This window comes from Protopterus annectens, chromosome 2.part0 (genome assembly GCF_019279795.1).
Source record: "Protopterus annectens isolate FY-2018-M chromosome 2.part0, PAN1.0, whole genome shotgun sequence".
Classification (NCBI taxonomy): Eukaryota; Metazoa; Chordata; order Ceratodontiformes; family Protopteridae; genus Protopterus; species Protopterus annectens.
Genome location: NC_056728.1, coordinates 322686298 through 322705333, shown reverse-complemented (window position 1 = coordinate 322705333; position 19036 = coordinate 322686298). Strand labels below are relative to the sequence as shown.

The 19036-nt window shown below is 36.8% G+C and overlaps 1 protein-coding gene across 1 annotated transcript in view; it reads left to right on the top strand.

Annotated features, from left to right (window-relative positions):
- FBN2 (fibrillin 2) overlaps window positions 1-19036 on the top strand; it is a 2449070-nt gene that overhangs the window by 1094749 nt on the left and 1335285 nt on the right. Inside the window, exon 9 of the mRNA XM_044060803.1 lies at window positions 3809-3961. Coding sequence (XP_043916738.1) covers window positions 3809-3961 — 153 coding nt within the window. The remainder of the gene's footprint in view (window positions 1-3808; window positions 3962-19036) is intronic.

The following is a 19036-nucleotide window of genomic DNA, read 5'->3' as shown; positions in this document are numbered from 1 at the left end:
TAACATCACTTAGATGTCCTTAACAAGCTTTTGTTAAGCACTTCTAAACACTGTTAAGATCAGGTTTAACTCAAGGGATGCACTTATATAGTTAATCTTTTTCTCCGATTTTGGAACGTAATCATGTTGCTGTATGCATTACATATAAATATTGGATACAGCCATGTTTTGTAAGTCACTGTTGTCAGACAACATAACACACACACACACACAAACACACACACACACACACACACACACACACACACACACACACACACACACACACACGCACACACACACACACCGAGCAAATACAACTTTAATGACTGTGTACAGCTAAGATGTATGAATGTGGTGACATAAATGACCAAATGCATAAGTAATAACCACAGTAATATATTTCACCTAACTGCTTTCTGATTCATGCAATGAAACCCAGTGTAAATTCCTTTGCATCACTTGCAGATGTGGCCAGCAATAACAGCAACTTCATAGACTGCATAAACTTAGTTGTCTGTGATAATGGAAATGAATGAATGAATGAAGACAAAAGTAATATCTGTAGTAGTGTATTTAAGCTCAGTTATGTCAGAGTCATACAGTGTAACCCATTGCAACCCCAACCTCTGAAAGTCTGGCCAAGTGTTTGAGAGCATGCGCATCCACACACACACCCATGCACATACACAAGCACACATACATGCACATTTATAAATGCACACACAAATACACACACACACACACACACACACACACAAACACACACACACAGTCACATGTATAATGTCAGACATTAGTCTTATGCTTTTTATTTTTCAGAAAATGCATATTTATTCACTTTTTTTTGGTCCCTTGGACCTCATTTTTACTAGCCTGGACTCCAGTACCCAGTGTCCATGCCAGGTATAGCAGCTAGTCTCCAGCCCTCACAGACTTGCTCTTTTTTTTTTTTTGCTGGTGCTGTTTGTGTATCATGAGGAGTCTTGAGGGCTCAGCTTGTCTGTGCTTCCATTGAGGGGATTTTTTATGACCCTCCCACTCCTTTTATCTACCACCCATGCTCATTGATGATGTCAAAAGGCAAATCCCCTCCTTGGGCCATGCCTTCCTTTAGGGAATTTATCAACAAATGCTCTCTTACCTTGGATGGGCACACCCATCCATTTCCTGCCACTCCATAAGTCTGCTAATTGAACATGGGTCGACTGGACTGTAGTCAGGGCATTATCCCTCTGTGCCACTGGAGCATACTTATGTTTATTCACTTTTAAGATAATCACAGTAATATTTAAATGTGTTAATGATTTGGGTTTTTCTATGTGCCTTTTAGAGCAAAGAAGTTGAGATGCATGCCTTACTATATATTTAATTTGCTATCCACGAGACGAGTAAAATTAGTACATTTTTGTACAACATATACTGAAAATGTGAAGAAACCGGATATTTAAGGGGTGATAGCCAGAAATGGGAAAGACAGTCAGTCTGCAATACCTTTTCGGCCATAACCTGATATCATTACACTGTGCAAAAAAATGTTTCAAAAGTTTTAAATATCTGAAATCAATTTCTGGTGCAGATAATCAGGGAAACAGCTACACGTTTACATTTATTGTTCAAAAAATGCACATTAATGCAAAACATGTTGTTCCAGTAACCTTTTCAGAAATTTAGAGTAATATGTAGAAATTGTCCCTGATTTGGGGTGTTTGTTATCCTTTTTTTGCCTTTATCTTTGACTCTTCAACAAAGAAATAGAGAGCTATTCTGCTTGTACAGACAGGATACATCGGCAATATGTACTACTCCGTATATAAAAGCAAGCCTAGGTAAAGATCGCTAATCAATGTCAGTAGCATTCTTACCTTGAAGAGAAAAATTGCTGTCCTGCAATCCAACACCAAATTGCATAAAGGTTTGAATTTAAATTTTACTGGCATATTTTCCAGCTCATGTTAATACAGTACTATTGGCAAACTGCCTAGAAATTGTTCCTCATGCTTACTTCTACATTTTGCAGTAAGTGAAACTGCATTATACTGCATTCTGGATTTCGTTGAAAGTAGTTGCCAGCTTATTATTGTAATAGTTGTGTTATTTCCATCAAGTCAAGCTAAAAACAAAGCTGTAATTTAAATAAAACTTAATTTTAAAATCTTTTTGTGATGTAAGGTAAATATTTAATGTTAGGTTTCAGAAAGGTATTAAAATGAGTAACACTTGAATTTGCAGAACTTTTTTCCCTTTCATATAGTAATGCTGTTGTCAACAATAATAAGCTGCCTTAAGAACTATATCCCATGGATAGTTGCCAGTCACAGGTTGTGACGAAAATAACTTACATTTAAATAGTTAGCATAAAGTGTCATGAAATAGAACAATGTTGCTGTTACTGCCTCTGCATGCACTTGTAAGCCTGTTTGATGTGCACAAGTAACAGGAGCGATAATATATTTTCCTCTGGAACAAGCACACTGAAATCAGCCATGCTACTACAAATTTTACATTAAACAAATAAAAAAGCAGTCTGCTACGGTACCAAAACATTCAAGGAATTTCAGTGAATGCCTTTTCCAAAACTACAACAATCTATCTGCTGCCTTTGCAAACACCTACAAAAATACAAAAATTAAAATAAACAGCACTAAAATTCATACTACAGAGCAAGTGTGTCAGTTACTGTACTGTAAAGTATATACCTTCATAGACATTAAGCTAATCACTGTCTCTAGCTCATTTAGGAGCACTGTGTTGGTTTTCCCTAGGGAATGAAAACAATACAGGGAAAGTAACAAAAGGTAATATTTAAAGTAGTGAGGCGCATTGGAAAGGGGTGAGGCGTGATGACATCATTGTCGTGTGAGAGGAAGTGTTTCAGTAAACAAAGTTTGGGATGCCCCAATAGGTAAAAAAATTCATTTTACACATTAATTGAGAAAAACAGTCCACAATGAACAACATATATCCTTTTCTTAGCTATTGTTAATGGACATTAACATTAATACAATGTAGGATGTATGAAGGTCAAGGATGTTGTGCCAGCCTTCCGTCCGATATTTCATAGGTATGGACAGGGTACAGCTTCAGAAAGAAAACAAGATTATGTGCCTGATAAGAGACAAGGAAGGAAAAGGGAGCAGAATTTAAAGAAGAGTGCTGATTGCTATGAAAGGTGTGACAGATTCAGCTAGCAGATTCCTAGTAGAAGTATGGTATGTACAGGAAGGGGAGTTAGTAGAAGTGCTGGCGAGCATATTCAATTCAACAGTCACAGAATTCTGTCAGAATGAAAAAAAAATGAATTAGTATAGATTACAAAATTCATTCCACTTTATATCACTTACAAATGTGAGTGATTTTGCTGCTACATTAGCTTTACAGTCCGTCTAGTGACCCTTAACATTCCATACTAAGTTTAACATTTCTCCATTTGTATTATTTCCTGACTTATGCCTGAGTAAAATAAAAGTAACTGCTGTGGAAGAAGTGAAAAGAATTTAGGGCACAATGTATGCACAGAAGAACACAAACCAAAGGTAGTACTGAAGAGGAAAAAGATATGGCATGTATCAACATCAAAAACATGTCATATAGATAGACTTGTTTATTATGTATTCCAAACTGTCTCCAAAATGGGCCAATAAAAGTGTTAAGAATCTGCTTATGACTGTATACATATTTAATACCATGTAATAGAAGACTGACAGTATATGTGGCCTCATTAATTTCCCAATGACATGCTTGTTTTGTTTTCTGAGGTAAAAAGGTCCCAGAATGCTTATACTAATGCTTTGAATGATGGCTACTTATTAATTTGTTTCCATTACAGATCAACGAGTAGGCACCTGCTTTGCAAGCCTTGTGAATGGTCGATGTGCCCAAGAGCTAACTGGTCAATTTACCAAGATGCAGTGCTGCTGTGATAGTGGCCGCTGTTGGGCTCAAGGACCTATTTCAGAAATGTGCCCCATCAGAGGTTATGGTGAGTAAGCAGTAGCTCAAATAATAAACAAGTACTTATTTAGTTTAATTATTTTGATGACTGATAGAGTGTGACTAGCAGCTTTGAAAATATACTTTGTACATATATTATGGCTAAAAAAAACTGTCAGTCATTATTAATGAGCACAGAGCCATGATGTGGCAGAAAAATAAAACATCTATACAATTAGCCTTTTACTTGGGAAACAAATAAAATAAAATAACCTAATGCTTGGCTGAGAGATACATTGCATAGCTACTGAATCATAACCAGTCACAAAAGTTTCATTACTTTAGTATTGAAACCAGATTAAAATACGAGGAGTCAGAAATGGATTTTCAAAATGTAGATTTGTATTGTACTAGCTCTTGTGTTACTTCTGTGGGAAACCCGTTTATTCACTTATTGGAAGAAAAGTGATAAAAATTATAGGTCACAGTCATCCAACTAACTACTTTTTGGTGCTTTATAAAAACAGGAAGTATAATGTACATAACTAGTCACTCAACACACATGACCTGTAAAGTATCAATAATTGATAAGTATTGACGTCTAACACCTAATGAATAGGATTAAACTACTGTGGTGGTGTTCATTCTGTTCTCATAGAAATAGATGTTGCTCTACTGAATAGCACAGTATATTTATTTGACTTTACTCTTAGAAAAATAATCAAATTAAATGTAGCACCAACCTTGTTTTCATAGGACCCGTAGAGGGATTCTTCCTGAATTCAGTAGGTTACCTGTGTACTACATGAAGGCTCCATACAAAATTTGTTAACTACATTCAGTTAAATTAATAATTAACTTCAGTGGATTCATTGAAATAAACATTTGTGTTAAATATGCTGTACTTTATTATGCTTTTTGTGCTAATTCCATTTTTATTTATTTTTTATGGTATGATGATATGTAGGCATTACATTGTGTTTGTGTCATATTAAGCTGCAGATTTACTACAGAAGTAATGCCCATGGATACTAGTGTGGATTGAAATTAAATAATTATATGTAGCTGTGTAACATAATGGGGGGGAGTGGCATAATAGTTGAGTTGTTTACCTTACAGACACAAGGTACAGGCTTTGATTATCACTTTTGATGAAAATTGGCTAACCTTAAAATGGCTTGTAAGAACAGCTAGCCTAGTGCTTATCTATGAACCTATGAGCAGTACAGATGAAATCCATATCTTCAAGTCTGCTACACTGTCAGAACAGGTGCTTCACATAAAGATTCAAATTAGCTTGACAGTACTCTTATAACAAGTACTGTGCCTGAAAGTATAATGATGTTATATAAACTTGTCGTAATCATAGATGTTGAAATGATTACTGCTGCATTAATTTGAGTTACTTAGGTTATAAAAACCGGAAAATGGATCAAAACTGGTAATAAAAAGTCACAGTTCACCCGTAGAAGGCCAATTCCTTTAATGAAAGAAACAATAATTGACATGAGCGCTTTCGTCTGTAAATATACAAACTTCATCAGATAAAATCCCACTGTTACTGAAAACTTTAAATAATAATATTTGTCCAATAAGGTTTTACTTTCAATAAAACAATTAATCAATTCAAAGTCTTAAAATAACAGGGTGAATCAAATGAAAATGTTAAAACATCAAAACCCTGAAGCCTGAAAAGGCTGAAATAACCCTTATTGAAAACACATTTTATAATATAAAAACTAAATATTGATTTCACAAAAGTGTTAAAAACATCATTAAATTAAAAATTTTGTGTTTGAAAGTAAATATAAATATAAACTTGTATTTATATGAATATATATTTTTTCTGGAAGGGACTTAAACAAACTCAAACTATGTTAGCCTTCCCTACTAAGATGGCTTTGATGTTAATGTATTCGTTTAAACCTTGAAAAATATTTGATTTTAATCTCAATTGCCATCTTATTTCCTTCTGTAACAAAATGTTTTTGGGGTCTCCTCCTCTAATTTCCACATCCACTGTGTCAATAATTCCAAATTTGAAAGATGGGGTAAAATGACAAAAAGTGGTGTGTTTGTATAAGGCACTTGTTTCTTTTTTAGTTTTTATGTCATTTCTATGTTCATATATCCTTTCTTTCAAATGACGCTCAGTTTTGCCCACATAGAAACATGGGCAATGACAACAAGTTGCCAAATACACAACCATGGAGGTATTGCAATTGCCCCTACAGAATTTTACCGTACTATCCAAACCATTATTCAAATTAATACTATCTGAAGTATTAATAAAAGAACATTGGGCACAGCAACCACATGGGTGAGTACCCCTGGTGTTCCGAAAAGAGTGGTCTCTTCCTTCCAAGGTTCTCTTAAAATTGTTACCCACTCGATGAATAAAAGTAGGTTTATTTCCTACAATTTCTATTATCTCAGTATTTGTCTTGAGTATGGACCAATTTTCTTGTAAAATTCTCTTAAAAATTGAAGAAAAATGATTGTGTTGTATAGAACAGGATCCCGTAAATTCTTTAGATCTAACTTCTGATGTACCTGTGATGGAATTGGGATGCCCAAGTAAAAGTTTGAACCGGGTACCCCATCCCTGATAGACCTCTGTCATTATTGCCACAACTAACTCACTGGGATAGCCCCTTTCACAAAACATTTTACCCAAGGTGAAGAATTCTTGTGTAAGGTCATCAAAATTAGATGTCATCCTCGCCACTCTGACAGCTTGACCTTTTACAATACTTTTACAATACTTTTTTTCTGAAAGTAAGGATGTTGGCTGTCAAAGTGGAGATACCTGTTACACCAGGTTGGTTTTCTATATATTTGTGATTTAAAACCAGTAGGAGTTTTAGTGAGTGTAATGTCCAAATAATTGATAAATTCCCTATTGGCTTGGTAGGTAAAAGACAAGAAAGAAGTAGATTCATTAATATACCCTACTAATTATATAAAAGCTGGCCAGCTTCTAAACCTTTCAGAGCAGTTTCTAGCCACCCAACCGTTAGTCACCTCTTTTAACCAGCAAGATGAATCTAGGAATCTAGAGATTCAGTTCCATAGATTGCCACCCTACTAATTGCAACTAAATTTGGTGATGCTTAATTTCAGGCAAAGGAAGCAGACACAGTTGTTTTACCAGTTCTTGCAGAACAGAAGAAAACTCATTAGCAAAACTAAAAATGCTCAAGTGAAAGATGAAACAGTAAGGCAGGTATTTGACTATCTAGACATATTCAAATCCGTTTGGAGGTTCCTAAGCAGCAGTGTCAAGGAGGGAAAGAAACATAACAATTTACTACAAGCAAACTAAGTCGAACACAATGTCTAGTGGCTGAGTGCTTAATGCAGAGCAGGTTCCATGTAGGAATGAGCTACTGGACAGACAGATGCCTTGCTGCTTAGCACTGGAGTCTGAAATTCTTGCCACATCCCAGCATTTTGTGCACTAAATACATGGATGACATACATCTAACCTGGCACTGTAGCTGTCATTAGAAGTATTTTTTTTTTGGAAAACTGTATGCCGTACTCACCATAAGAATGCACCCCAGGTTGATGTTGCAGCAGTGTCAGGTATTTAGTAGTAATATAAGCAAACCAGAGCTGGAAGGCCTGTGCTAAGATACACAAACCACTCTGTTTAAACATAATTTGCATAATCAGATTTTAATTAACCTTGGGTCAGATGAACACAAGTTAATGCTGAGGTGATCTGTGGACTTTTTAAATGCAGCCTGTGATCTGCTCCTGTGCCTTTGCTAATATCAAGGTGGTAGAGTCTCCCTTTTCCATTGTATCACTAATCATCAGGAGTTCCCTAAACTGAAACATGTGAAATACCTCCACAGGATCACCAGAGTTTACATTTGCCACTTTATAATCTGCCTGAGCCCCATCAAACATTGTATTCTTCTGTTGCATGTAACATGTTCTCTCTATCTCTTTCTCTCTGGGTAAGGATGGAATGCTGTTGTCATGTACCATTCATGATTGGAATACTTCTGTACAAGTGAACACCTCAGCAGTTGATCGTCTGTCACTATTATAAACTGTTAATCAGTATGTGTATTTAGAACTAAGTAGTGAGTTTTCCAAACTGAATTGCTGTATTCTTATGAATTCACTGATCGTGAAGTGATAGCAGTAGCCTTGTCTGTACCAGATTGGATGTTTATATCACATCAGATGACATATTGCATGAAAATTCTACTCATAGCTCACAATCACAGCGGTGATGGCAGATGACTTCAAGGTAAGGTAGGGCTGCTGGGAACAAATTAATGGGTGGGGCTTAGTGAAACAGGATGAGACTACATCTGACCAGTATCAACTTGGAGCAGTTGTAGTATTAGGTAGATAGTTGGTCCTACACCACTGCATATGCTAAGTAGCTGTGTTTCAGCTAACCTCTTACTCTTCAGTCCACATGCTTAAGGTGTACTCACCTTTGTGTGGCCTCTGCTAGGAGGCTAGTCAAGTACATACCTAAAACAAAAAGAAACTTCAAATGGTCAAAGGTGCAAACAAACCAAATCCAAACACCAAAAATGTGCTTTCTTCCAAGATGTTGAACAACACTTCATCAATATGAACTGTGAACAATGCATTTGTCTTAAATAAGTAAGAGAAATCATATGACACATTACATGAGTGAAAGTCATGTGATTTAAATATCTCAGATAGAAAAAACTACATACAAAAATATACACAGAAGTAAAAATATGTATTATACAAATAAAATATTAAAACTATTCTGACAGAAAAAAGGTGGTGAACTATTTATTTTTAAGCCTTTTGTTTTTTTGAAAAAACACTTACTATTAATGTTTGGGTGTTTGCTGGCCTCCATCTTTAATGGCCATGAAGTTTCTGTTATACCCCCCCCCCTTAAATTGTTCAACATCTTTGGACTGACAATATGTATATATGTCTGTATGTATGTATATATATATATATATATATATATATATATATATATATTGGAGAGTATTATGTTTTATTTTCTTAAATTTCCTAAGCCCTATTGCTTTGTAAAGTGTTGTATAAGGCTTTCCATTCAGGTGTTTTATCTTGCAAAATATAGTAGTAATCTACTAAAGCAAAACATGGATGTTGACATTTGAAGTTAAGATCTAATTCAAGCCAGAAATTCGAAATTTACAAATTCCAAAAGTCACAATACAATTTAGATTAAAAAGTGTACTTATCATTTATCTTCAGCTATTATTTATTTGTTATTGTTTGTTTGTTAACAGGGTAGGGCATGGATCACAACTGACCATTTTCAGACACGGCTTGGGTGACTACATCGCAGTGAATGCATGGTTAACAACAACAGAAAATAAGACAAGCCTTTTGAAAGAAAATATAGTAGCTTAGCATAATATATAGTTTGCCTGAGGCAGTAAGTACAGTATTTAAAATAATGAAAATAGCGTGCTCAAAGTAAGTGTGCAAGATACAATGTTTTGAAAGCTGGAATTAAAAAATAATATGCATATTTTTATCTAAGTCATTTTCATTCTTTTAAATATTCTGGCATAAAAGATGACATGAAATTATTATTATTTTTCATTAAAATTCAATACACAGCTGCACCTTTGCCCTTATGGCTAGGAGCACAGTTTAATGTTTTTTATATGCAATTATTCCTGTAAATGTCCCTTAAAGTGTTATAAAATATGCTAAGGCATTTAACAGATGCAATATTTTTATAGGAAGAGAAAAAACATAAAGCAGTCAGTAGCCTAGAGGCAGCCCTCCTAAAAATGATCATTAGGAAAAGGATTAAGGACAGTTAAGTTCATACTTTCAGATATAATGCCTAACATTGCAGTGAAGAAAATATGCACATATCAATATCTGAAAACTCCCTTGGGTTAAATAATATTTAATTGGTTATCAAAATGAAAAAAAAAAAAAAAAAACAGAACTCTGAATCTGTGGCACAGAGATATGGCACCCTTACTGCAACCCAGACAACCACAGTTTGATTGGCAGCCCTGGCACTATATTAACCAGGCAGGGAGAGAGAAGACTGAAGGGGTGGGGAGGGTGTGGGGGGCAGCCATTACTCAATGATCACATATGGAAGCGAGACTTCTTTGATGGGGACTGGGAAAACCACTTCCCATGCCTGAGGGATAGAGATGAAGCTGCTTGCTGATAATGTTCCTTGCCGAAGTAAAAGATGACTAGGGGTCAGGGCTGTCTGCTGGAGATGTCCCTTGTGGAAGTGAAGGACAGGCCATTGCTCATCCCCCCTTCAGCTCTGCATGCCAGGTACTCAAAGGGATGGTTGGGTAGGAAGAAAACACCTTGAACCACCCCTGATGGGTGTCTAAATGATAGCTGCTCTTGGCCAACTCCTGCCTTTGTGATGAGGAATGAACAGGCTGATTGTCCTGCAGGGAGTGATAGTCAACAGGCACTGCTGTCAAAGAGTGTTAAAAATGAAATCGATACATAGATACTGTCTGAAGGTGCTGTTTATAAACATATTAAAAAAACATTGTCAGTGATGCACAGGGCCAACACATAAGAAAATTAAGAGAAAACAGCTGCAAATTTAAAACAAATTGTGAGGCACAGAGCTTGTGGAGAGGTCTTTCAGAATACCAGGAACATCCTATGTATGAAGTTGTTCTGCAAATGAATACAGCCAGAGTAGAACAGCTGCTTACCATGATCCACAAACTGCTGAACAGTACAGCAAGGCCCAACATGATTCACACCTATGCACAGTTCACAATAAAATCCTTAGAAAGTGATCTGATCATGTTAGTACACTGATGGATACTAATTATAAGAATGGTGAGTAATACATCAGGTTGATAACATTTGTAATATCCATAAACAGTAGAAACATGTCCCTTAACAATGCACATGCCACATTAGTTTCAGGTCACAGAAGCAATGAGATACAACTGGGCATGTATGCAGAGCCAGCTTTAAATGAAATGCAGCCCAAAGCAAAGGACTTCAGTGGATTATCTCATCCCTTGCAATCCAACTTCCCCACTGGAACTCTCTTCAATGCTCCCTTCTCTCCAGATCATGGCCTCTCTACACCATCAACATTCCTTTTTTCTTGTTTTTCACACTATTCTTACTGGGTATGTTTCTTTTTTCCTTGTTTTTCCTTTCTCCCCAGGAACTTACCTGATGGCTCGACTACCTTCACTAACTGGCCCATTCATTCTGGTAGAACAGGAGCTGGTATTCCTGGAATAGAAAATGTAGCCCATCTATTCTTGCCCAGGAATCCCTATCAGCCTTCCATTTTTGGTGACAGGTGACAGTGAGTAGGCCAGCTTACTGCTTCTGTGTGTCATCCTCCCATTTCTCCCAGTAGCACTCACTTTCTCCCTTGGCTGCCCCACTGATCAGGAAGTAGGCCTTTGTTTCCCAGTTTCCCCATTGCTGTACAGTTCCAATGCAGTATGGTAGCATGAGTTCAGCCACCTCAGAACTCCACTAAGTAAATACTTAGTTCTACTAAGTGTCAGCCATGTGACAATTAATAGGCACCTTCTTCCTCCAGGATGAGTGACCCAGAAATGACCACTCACCTCCATCCACCCCAGCCAATTTCTATATTCACCTTTGCCACTCAGGACACCTATGGCACAGACAGGGCTTTCTCCCCTACACCGTAGTAATGGCTGTACTGTGTGGTACTCTTCAGGCTTTATTGCATCCTTTTAACACAATCTGATTGGCCAGGACTACACTGTAATAACTGTGGATGAAAGAAATGACTCAAGCCATTGTCTAACACCCTAGAGAAGCCATGTATTCTACATACTCCGAGGTGTATGTTAGAGCTTTTTTCCCCTAAACTGTCAGTCCAGTGATGACTTAAGCAAAAATCATGACTAAAGAGAGAGATTCAGTATTATTATTTTTCTTTTCATAGAAGAAAGACGTTGTGCTCTAGGCTCATTGTTCAAAGCTGACAATATAGTAATTATCAAAAACTGAGAATACAAATGTCTGCAAGGAAACATAATCACATCTGGGAGTAGTGCCTGCCTTTCAACCCCCCCACCCCAAAAAAAAGAATCCCATTCTGTGTGTCTCATTTGTGTTATATTGGGGTGAAAGTGAAAGAGAACATGATTGCATTGTATAGTTTAAGTTTCTGATTTTACACATCTATTCAGCATACCTCCTTACCTCTACCTTTAAATGATAGCCACCTTCCATGCAACCCTCTGATGTTAAACTGGGAGGAAAGTAACGTTTTGAGTTGTTGTTTTCAGACATTTATACACTGTATGTTTCCTTACCTCTAACTCCAAAAGATAGAAACCTCAATAAATGTCTGATGTTTGATTGTGAGAAAAGTGAAAAAAAAAATAATGTCACAGTAGTACCTGCCATTTTCGTTCCTAGCAGCTTGTGGAAAAGGCCAGAATATTGGAAACTGTCTGTGTTAATGCTGTATTCTCAGATACAGCTGCATTTGGACCCTATCGACATGCTGCCTTCAACCCATGGCTTATCATTGTCTGTACCTGAGGCCTGCATTCCTATCCATTAAGAAAGAGATTCCAATGGAAAGCAGCAAGATGGTTTTCACAGATCTAAGCATGTTTTACTTTCCTCTGCCCCTTTGATGACTCTGTCACCAACAAAATGAGTTGAGCATAAGTGTAAAATGAGGCACATTCATTCCCTGTTAGAAACTCCAACCCCAGATACTGAAGACAATGATGAAACATATTGCCCCTTGTCTCCTGCTGAAGACTCCAAGTTTGGGTATATCCTGGTACTGATGAGTAAGCCATATCCAGAAGAAAAACTCTCTTCATATGGCAAGATCCTGCTGGAGTCCTTCCAGAAATCTCACTTCTCTTTATGGGTTGTGCCTTCAGCCAACAAAATGGTAGCCCTAGTTATCCAGCAGATCTGACAAGCACCATGATGGATAATCCCTTCACCTAGAATGCCATAGAAGATCTTCTGGCCACCCAAGCACTGTGGTGCATTGGCTGGGAAATCAGCTATTGGCTCCATTGTAACATCAGGCACCTTAAGATGGAACTGACACCTCAGTGTCCAGTTCAGTCTTAAACAAAGAGTCCAAATACCTGGACTGCTTTGGAAATTGGGCCTTCATGTTCTCCACTTTTTGATCTGATTGCTTTGTTATTTGTCCTATATGCTTCATTTCCAGTAGGACCTTGCAGACAAATTGAGCAAGGTTTTGAAACAGTTGGAGACAGAGACTGGGAACAGGAATAAACTGAAGTCCCAAGCATCAACTATCTATCTCTCTCTCTCTCTCTCCCTACTATCTCTTACCTGACTATGCACCTGGTGCACAGTGCAGTAGCGGCAGCAGGTAATGCATCCCTTCATCACCATGCCTGACTTCACTTATTAAATTCACAAAGAATTCCAGGTGTAACAGTACACATTTGTTCAGGTAACAGCAAGGAGAAAAATGAAAGATGATAAAATCTTCATTTCTGTTTACAGTCATTTTTGGACAGTAACACATCAATTGAAATGAATTGAAATGTGATCTTTGCTTAACATACAAGGCCATGTCAAACCCAGAGCTGTTGGACATGCTACACTTAAAGAAATCCCAATCCCTCAGAGCCACATGCTCCAGGGATCTAAACCTTGTCATCACAATAAACAAAACATGCTGGAGGGATAGGTTTCTGACCCAGGGACTCCCCAGACTCTGGAATAGATTGCCCATACATGTCAAGCAGAGTGCCTCTTTGGTCCTCTTCAAAAGGAAACTTGACGATTGGATGGGAGAAAGGAAATTCACCCCGGGGATCACATCAGTCGCCCTGCTAGACAGAGGTCCAGGGAAGTAAATAGCATGGGAAGAAATAGCCAGGGAATTGTTATGGCTAGGCTGATAGGGCTGATAGCCTAGTACCAACCTATGAACCTATGATCCCATGAAAAGGAATCAGGAACATCCAAAGCAGTGATGATTTAAAGGGCAGCAACCAAAAGTACCAAAGGTCAGGCAGAAATTAAAGCAGTTGTGGCTCATCCCAGAATGGCTGCCCATTTAGAAGATTTAGAAGCTGGCACTCTTGGAAGAATCAGGGTTATTTGTTTGTTTATTTATTCATATAATTTATTAACTGGGTAGGTGAGCTCCCAGATGCAATTTATAACAAACACAATGAAAACTATATGGTCTTGAAAGAAAACACAGTTTATGGAATTTCAGGTTTGCAGTGAATATACAATGAATACAACTGAAAGCTAGACAAGGTTAAAGATTTGCAGAATTTCAAGTTTACATTATATGCACTGAATGTACTTGAAAGAAAGCTAGAAGACATAACATGTCAAGTTTACATGACAAGACTGCATAGATCACTAATTTAGGCTTTTATAATTCACTATTCCATCTGCTTTCTCTGCTATTTTAAGCTTAGTTAATTTTCCAAAGGTGAGAATCAAACACTGCATCTTGTGTTGCTGAAGGAAGTACTTTAACCTTTATGCCAACCCTTAGATCTAACAGCAACTGAGCAGAAGTAGTTTATAAGAAGAGTGGAGAAAATATTAAAAATCTCTGTCGGAGTCAAGTAGTATTTAAAGCTGGTTAGAGAGGAGATAGAGAAAGAAGTTAAATATAATAAGAATAGATAGAAAAGCTAGTATATAACTGGCAGAAAAAAATGTTACTGATTATTGTAGGAGCCAGGTTGTAGAGAAGACATAATGGATATATGTTAAAGGAAAGAAACAGTGTAGATTGAATAGAAATTGCATTTATAACCATGTACTGTTTCTGAAGGACCACAGAGCCAGCATAGCAGAGGTCCTGAGGCCTTGCCCAACTATCCTGTAGAGGTAGGTTTTCTATACAGCTGCCTGTCTGGAAGGCCATTATATAGAAAAGGTAGATCCAAGGCATTATTTCTAGAGGCTACAAGATTCTATTGCTTATGGCCCCCTGACCTGCATTCCTTTCCCTTTGCAGATAGGAGATCCTGGCAACCCACTACTTTACAGAAGGCAGTGATAGCAAGAGAGTCCTTACTGCATTTGTTTTAGTCCTTGGGAAGTATGATGACCTCTGCTAAGTCACAAACAGAGCAGTTACAGTCCATAGTATTCATATGAAATGTGTTGGAAACCATGGCTTACAAAGTAAGCTTGGCTCAGTAAAGGATTTGTCTGTTGTACTGTTGTCTGTTGTACTGTTGCAGTGTTTCACTTTCTCTCCATGTATACATTTCCCATGAGCCTTTGCAAAAAAGCCATTGAGCCTCATGACAACACAATAATTCTAGTTCCATATGTATTTCCTCAAACGTGGTATTGCAGTGGACTCTATAAGGATACAATGGGGTCAGTCTTCCTGTCTATTGTCAGATGAGAGCAGAATTTCACAAATATGCAACTCACACCTTGAGTCATGGCTTAAAACACCCAACTTGTCTTTCAGCAGCCAGCTACACTTTTCAGTTCTTATGGTGATAGTTTGGGAATTAGCTATAATCCAGAAACAAGCCAGCATGCAGGCCAATGGCATCTTCAAATGTATGAGAGGATCTCAAAACCAAAAAGGGAAAGAAAAAGAAAATGAAGAAGGCCAGTTTGTTTGATCACATCAGCTTCATTAATTTAAGGAAGTAACTGATGAAGCTGATGTAATCAGCAAAAACTTCTTGTTTTTAGAGATCCTCCAATAAAGCGTTTATGTAGACATTATTAATATGTGTGATGGCTTGCTTTTCGATGATTATACTGTACAAAGTATGTACCAGCACTGATGCAGATCAGTTGCATGGACTTACATTTACAATTGGAGGGTATCTTTAGCATTATTGTTTTCTCTTATCAGCCCATATTCACATAGATGTCAGTTCCTTGGCAGACAGGTGCATTTATTGCTTTCTGATGGCTAATGATTGCTCCCTAAACTTGACAATATCACATAATCACTTCCTATGCTAGAGGAAGCCTTCCTGCCATCTGTTTGCACTGACTGTAGCAACTCCTTTTCCCTGTAACCTCATCAGGTAAATATGGTTGAAGGATGCTGTGAACAGAGGTGGCCTGTAGGTCTCTCATATGCCTTCATATCCTTTCCCTAGATATTCACTTGTACTGAAAAGGCAACTATATGCAATGCCAACGTTGTTTAAATAGCCCAGTTTTGAAGAAAAGTCTACATCTGAATGTATCCACAACCCTCCTCATTTACCCATCTGGCAAACCTCATCTTAATATAATTTCTCCTTTAAATGCCAAAAATGCATCCTACCCTCCTAGTATCATCCAGATCATTGTTTCTGCCCATGCATGGTCTACTAAGAATATATACAAAAATAAGCACCTTTGCTTTGTCTTTTGGACCTCTTCAAGATGGTTGGACCCTTTCACAGCTCTTGTTTTAGCTGCTTTAGGTTGTTTAGCACATATTTATGATTCTGGCTTGAGTTCTTGGTTTCTAACATTCAACAAGGAGTATGAGATAGTTAACTAATTTTGCTTAAAGTCTGTAAAATGTCCTTAAGGAAACATTTCAACTTAACCCCACCCTCTCCTACAAGGGCAATGTTCTGCATTAGGATTTGAGCTTTGTTTTAGTGAAACAGGCTCTTCTGTCATTTAAAGAAGAAAATGAATTATTTTTTTGTCATTGAAAATTATCTTTTAGTGGCAGTAATTTCAGCAAGAAGAATTCCTGGACTTAAAGCATTGTGGATAGGCCATCCTTATTTGATTTTCTGTAGAGAAAGAGAGTGCTAATGCACACTAGTCATATGCTTATCTCTAAAAAGCTATTAAAACAAAATTCATTTACTGTATTAGTTTACTTGTATTTCTTTCCAGAATACTCAAACACAAAATAAATACTTCTTACATATTGGAATATACAAGCAACTTGTACAAGTACAATAGTCTCAAACTAAAGCCAAAAATGCAGCAGTTTCCATTTTAGTAAAATAAGTAGTTCCTTGTCATATCACCAAATAGACAATGCAACCAGAAGAGAGACACTCATTACAAAGCTGGGAACCTTTGTACATAACTTTCTATCATTTGATCTCCATGTCTGCACTGTAGCTTGAAAGGCGTGTCTATACAATCTAGCTAATAATCAATGGCATATTATTCAGAATTCCAAGATTATTATTTCCATCATACCCATCTCTTATTCACTCCATTAGTGAATATAATACCACTTCTAATATGTTCTTATTGAAACATTTCACTCAGTAGGAGAATCTCTGAAGGATCCTAACCAAAAAAGTCATACAAGTCCCTTAGTTATACAGACTAACTGATCACCATCTCTCTGTATTTTGTTTCCATGGCAATCCATGTTTGGCCTTTCAAACTATGAAAAACTCCACTCTCTTACAGACATACAATGTCTTTGTAAAACTAAAATCTCCTAAATCATATAAACTATGGTCCTTACTCTGTTTATGAAGACAAACTGGCTCATCGTTTTTTATCTCAACATAAACCCCACCTGTGGAATAAATGGATCCAAGGTCAGCTACCAAAAATAATAAAATGTAAACAGCTATATCTCAAACTGAAAAGAGCAAAACAAAAAGCTGCGAACAAAGACATCAATGAACATAAATTCATGGAACGGCCATAGTTGAACATGATTTCTATGTCTAAGTCTTCTTTGGGACTACTGTCATCTGTGAGATCCTTTTCTGATTCCAGCCAGTAAAATAAGCTAAGGAGTCTGTCGAGCTTGTTGAAGAGGATGGCCTATATCACCCCACATATGAAAGTTGGATATTTACAACAGCAATAGATCTGGATGATTTGTGGCTATCCTCAACAACATACTTGCCCACATTCACCTGTCAGGATTATGTATGTCATTATTATATTCTAAATACATATACACATGCTTTTCTCCCTTTGCTTACTTACAAGCAGTATCTTAAATCTGGGTAGACTGGGGTAGTGCAGAGTAATATGGGCCTGCAGAGGACTGGATGGTCTGGGTATAAAGAATGGACAAATATCAATAAGATTTATAATTATTATCATCATGGCAAATATGTAAATTGTGTTTGAACCCACTGAATTAAGTATGAATTGCTGTTCATTGCTTTTACTTTGTCAGTTATTCCCTTATGTGGGATAGTGTCAGTTGCCTTAACAAGGTCTATTCCTTAATATTTATGACAAGAAACAGCTACCAACCAAAGGTCCAACTCCACAAGTTACGAACAAATTAGATGAAAATGGAAATGAAAGTAGGACCACCATGAGCCACAAAACAAAACTGAAACTCGTATTAAAACAGAGAAATATTCAATAAAACAAGCGCTTTCACGTGCGATAAACACGCTTCTTCAGGTTTTACTCACATAACAACTGAGTCCATATATATATGCAAAACATAAAATTCAATAAATTAGCAAATTGATAAATTGATGTCAGCTATCAATCCATTAACCATTTAACAAAATAAACACAAAATATGCTTACAGTCAATTAAATCAAGTGCATCAACATTTTCGGAGGTAAAAACCTCACTAAATAAAATTAATGGAAAATAAAAACACATTAAACTAATGACAACAATACAAGACAATTAAAACACATTGCATATAAAAAATAATACATATAAAACTATTTATCTACGAGCAGCCAAAGCCGGCCTAATGCTGACATATTGGTTCAACCCAGGTTCAATGTGAGCCCTCAATTTAAAAATCCAATCTAACTCAACTAATTCAAGATGACTTAACCTGTCCCCCCACGTTTATTTAACCTAACCATTTGTAGCACTCTAAACTCAAAACTATGTTCAGGATTTATATCAATATGTTTAACCAATGCGTTAGTGGAATTCATCTTCCTTATATCATAAATATGGTTTTAAATCCTGTCCTTAAGTTTCCTAGACGTCATGCCTACATAAAAAGCTGCACATTTTATACAGGTTGCTAAATATATAAAATTTATACTATTACAAGATGCATGAAATCTAGGTCTAAAAATGTAATCTATACAAGGATGTGTAAATTCCTGCTCTTTAGTAATATATCTACACATATTACACCTATTGCAAAGTCTATTCCTTCATGGAATGTTGATATTATTTCTTCTTAGCAATGTCAGTGGCACA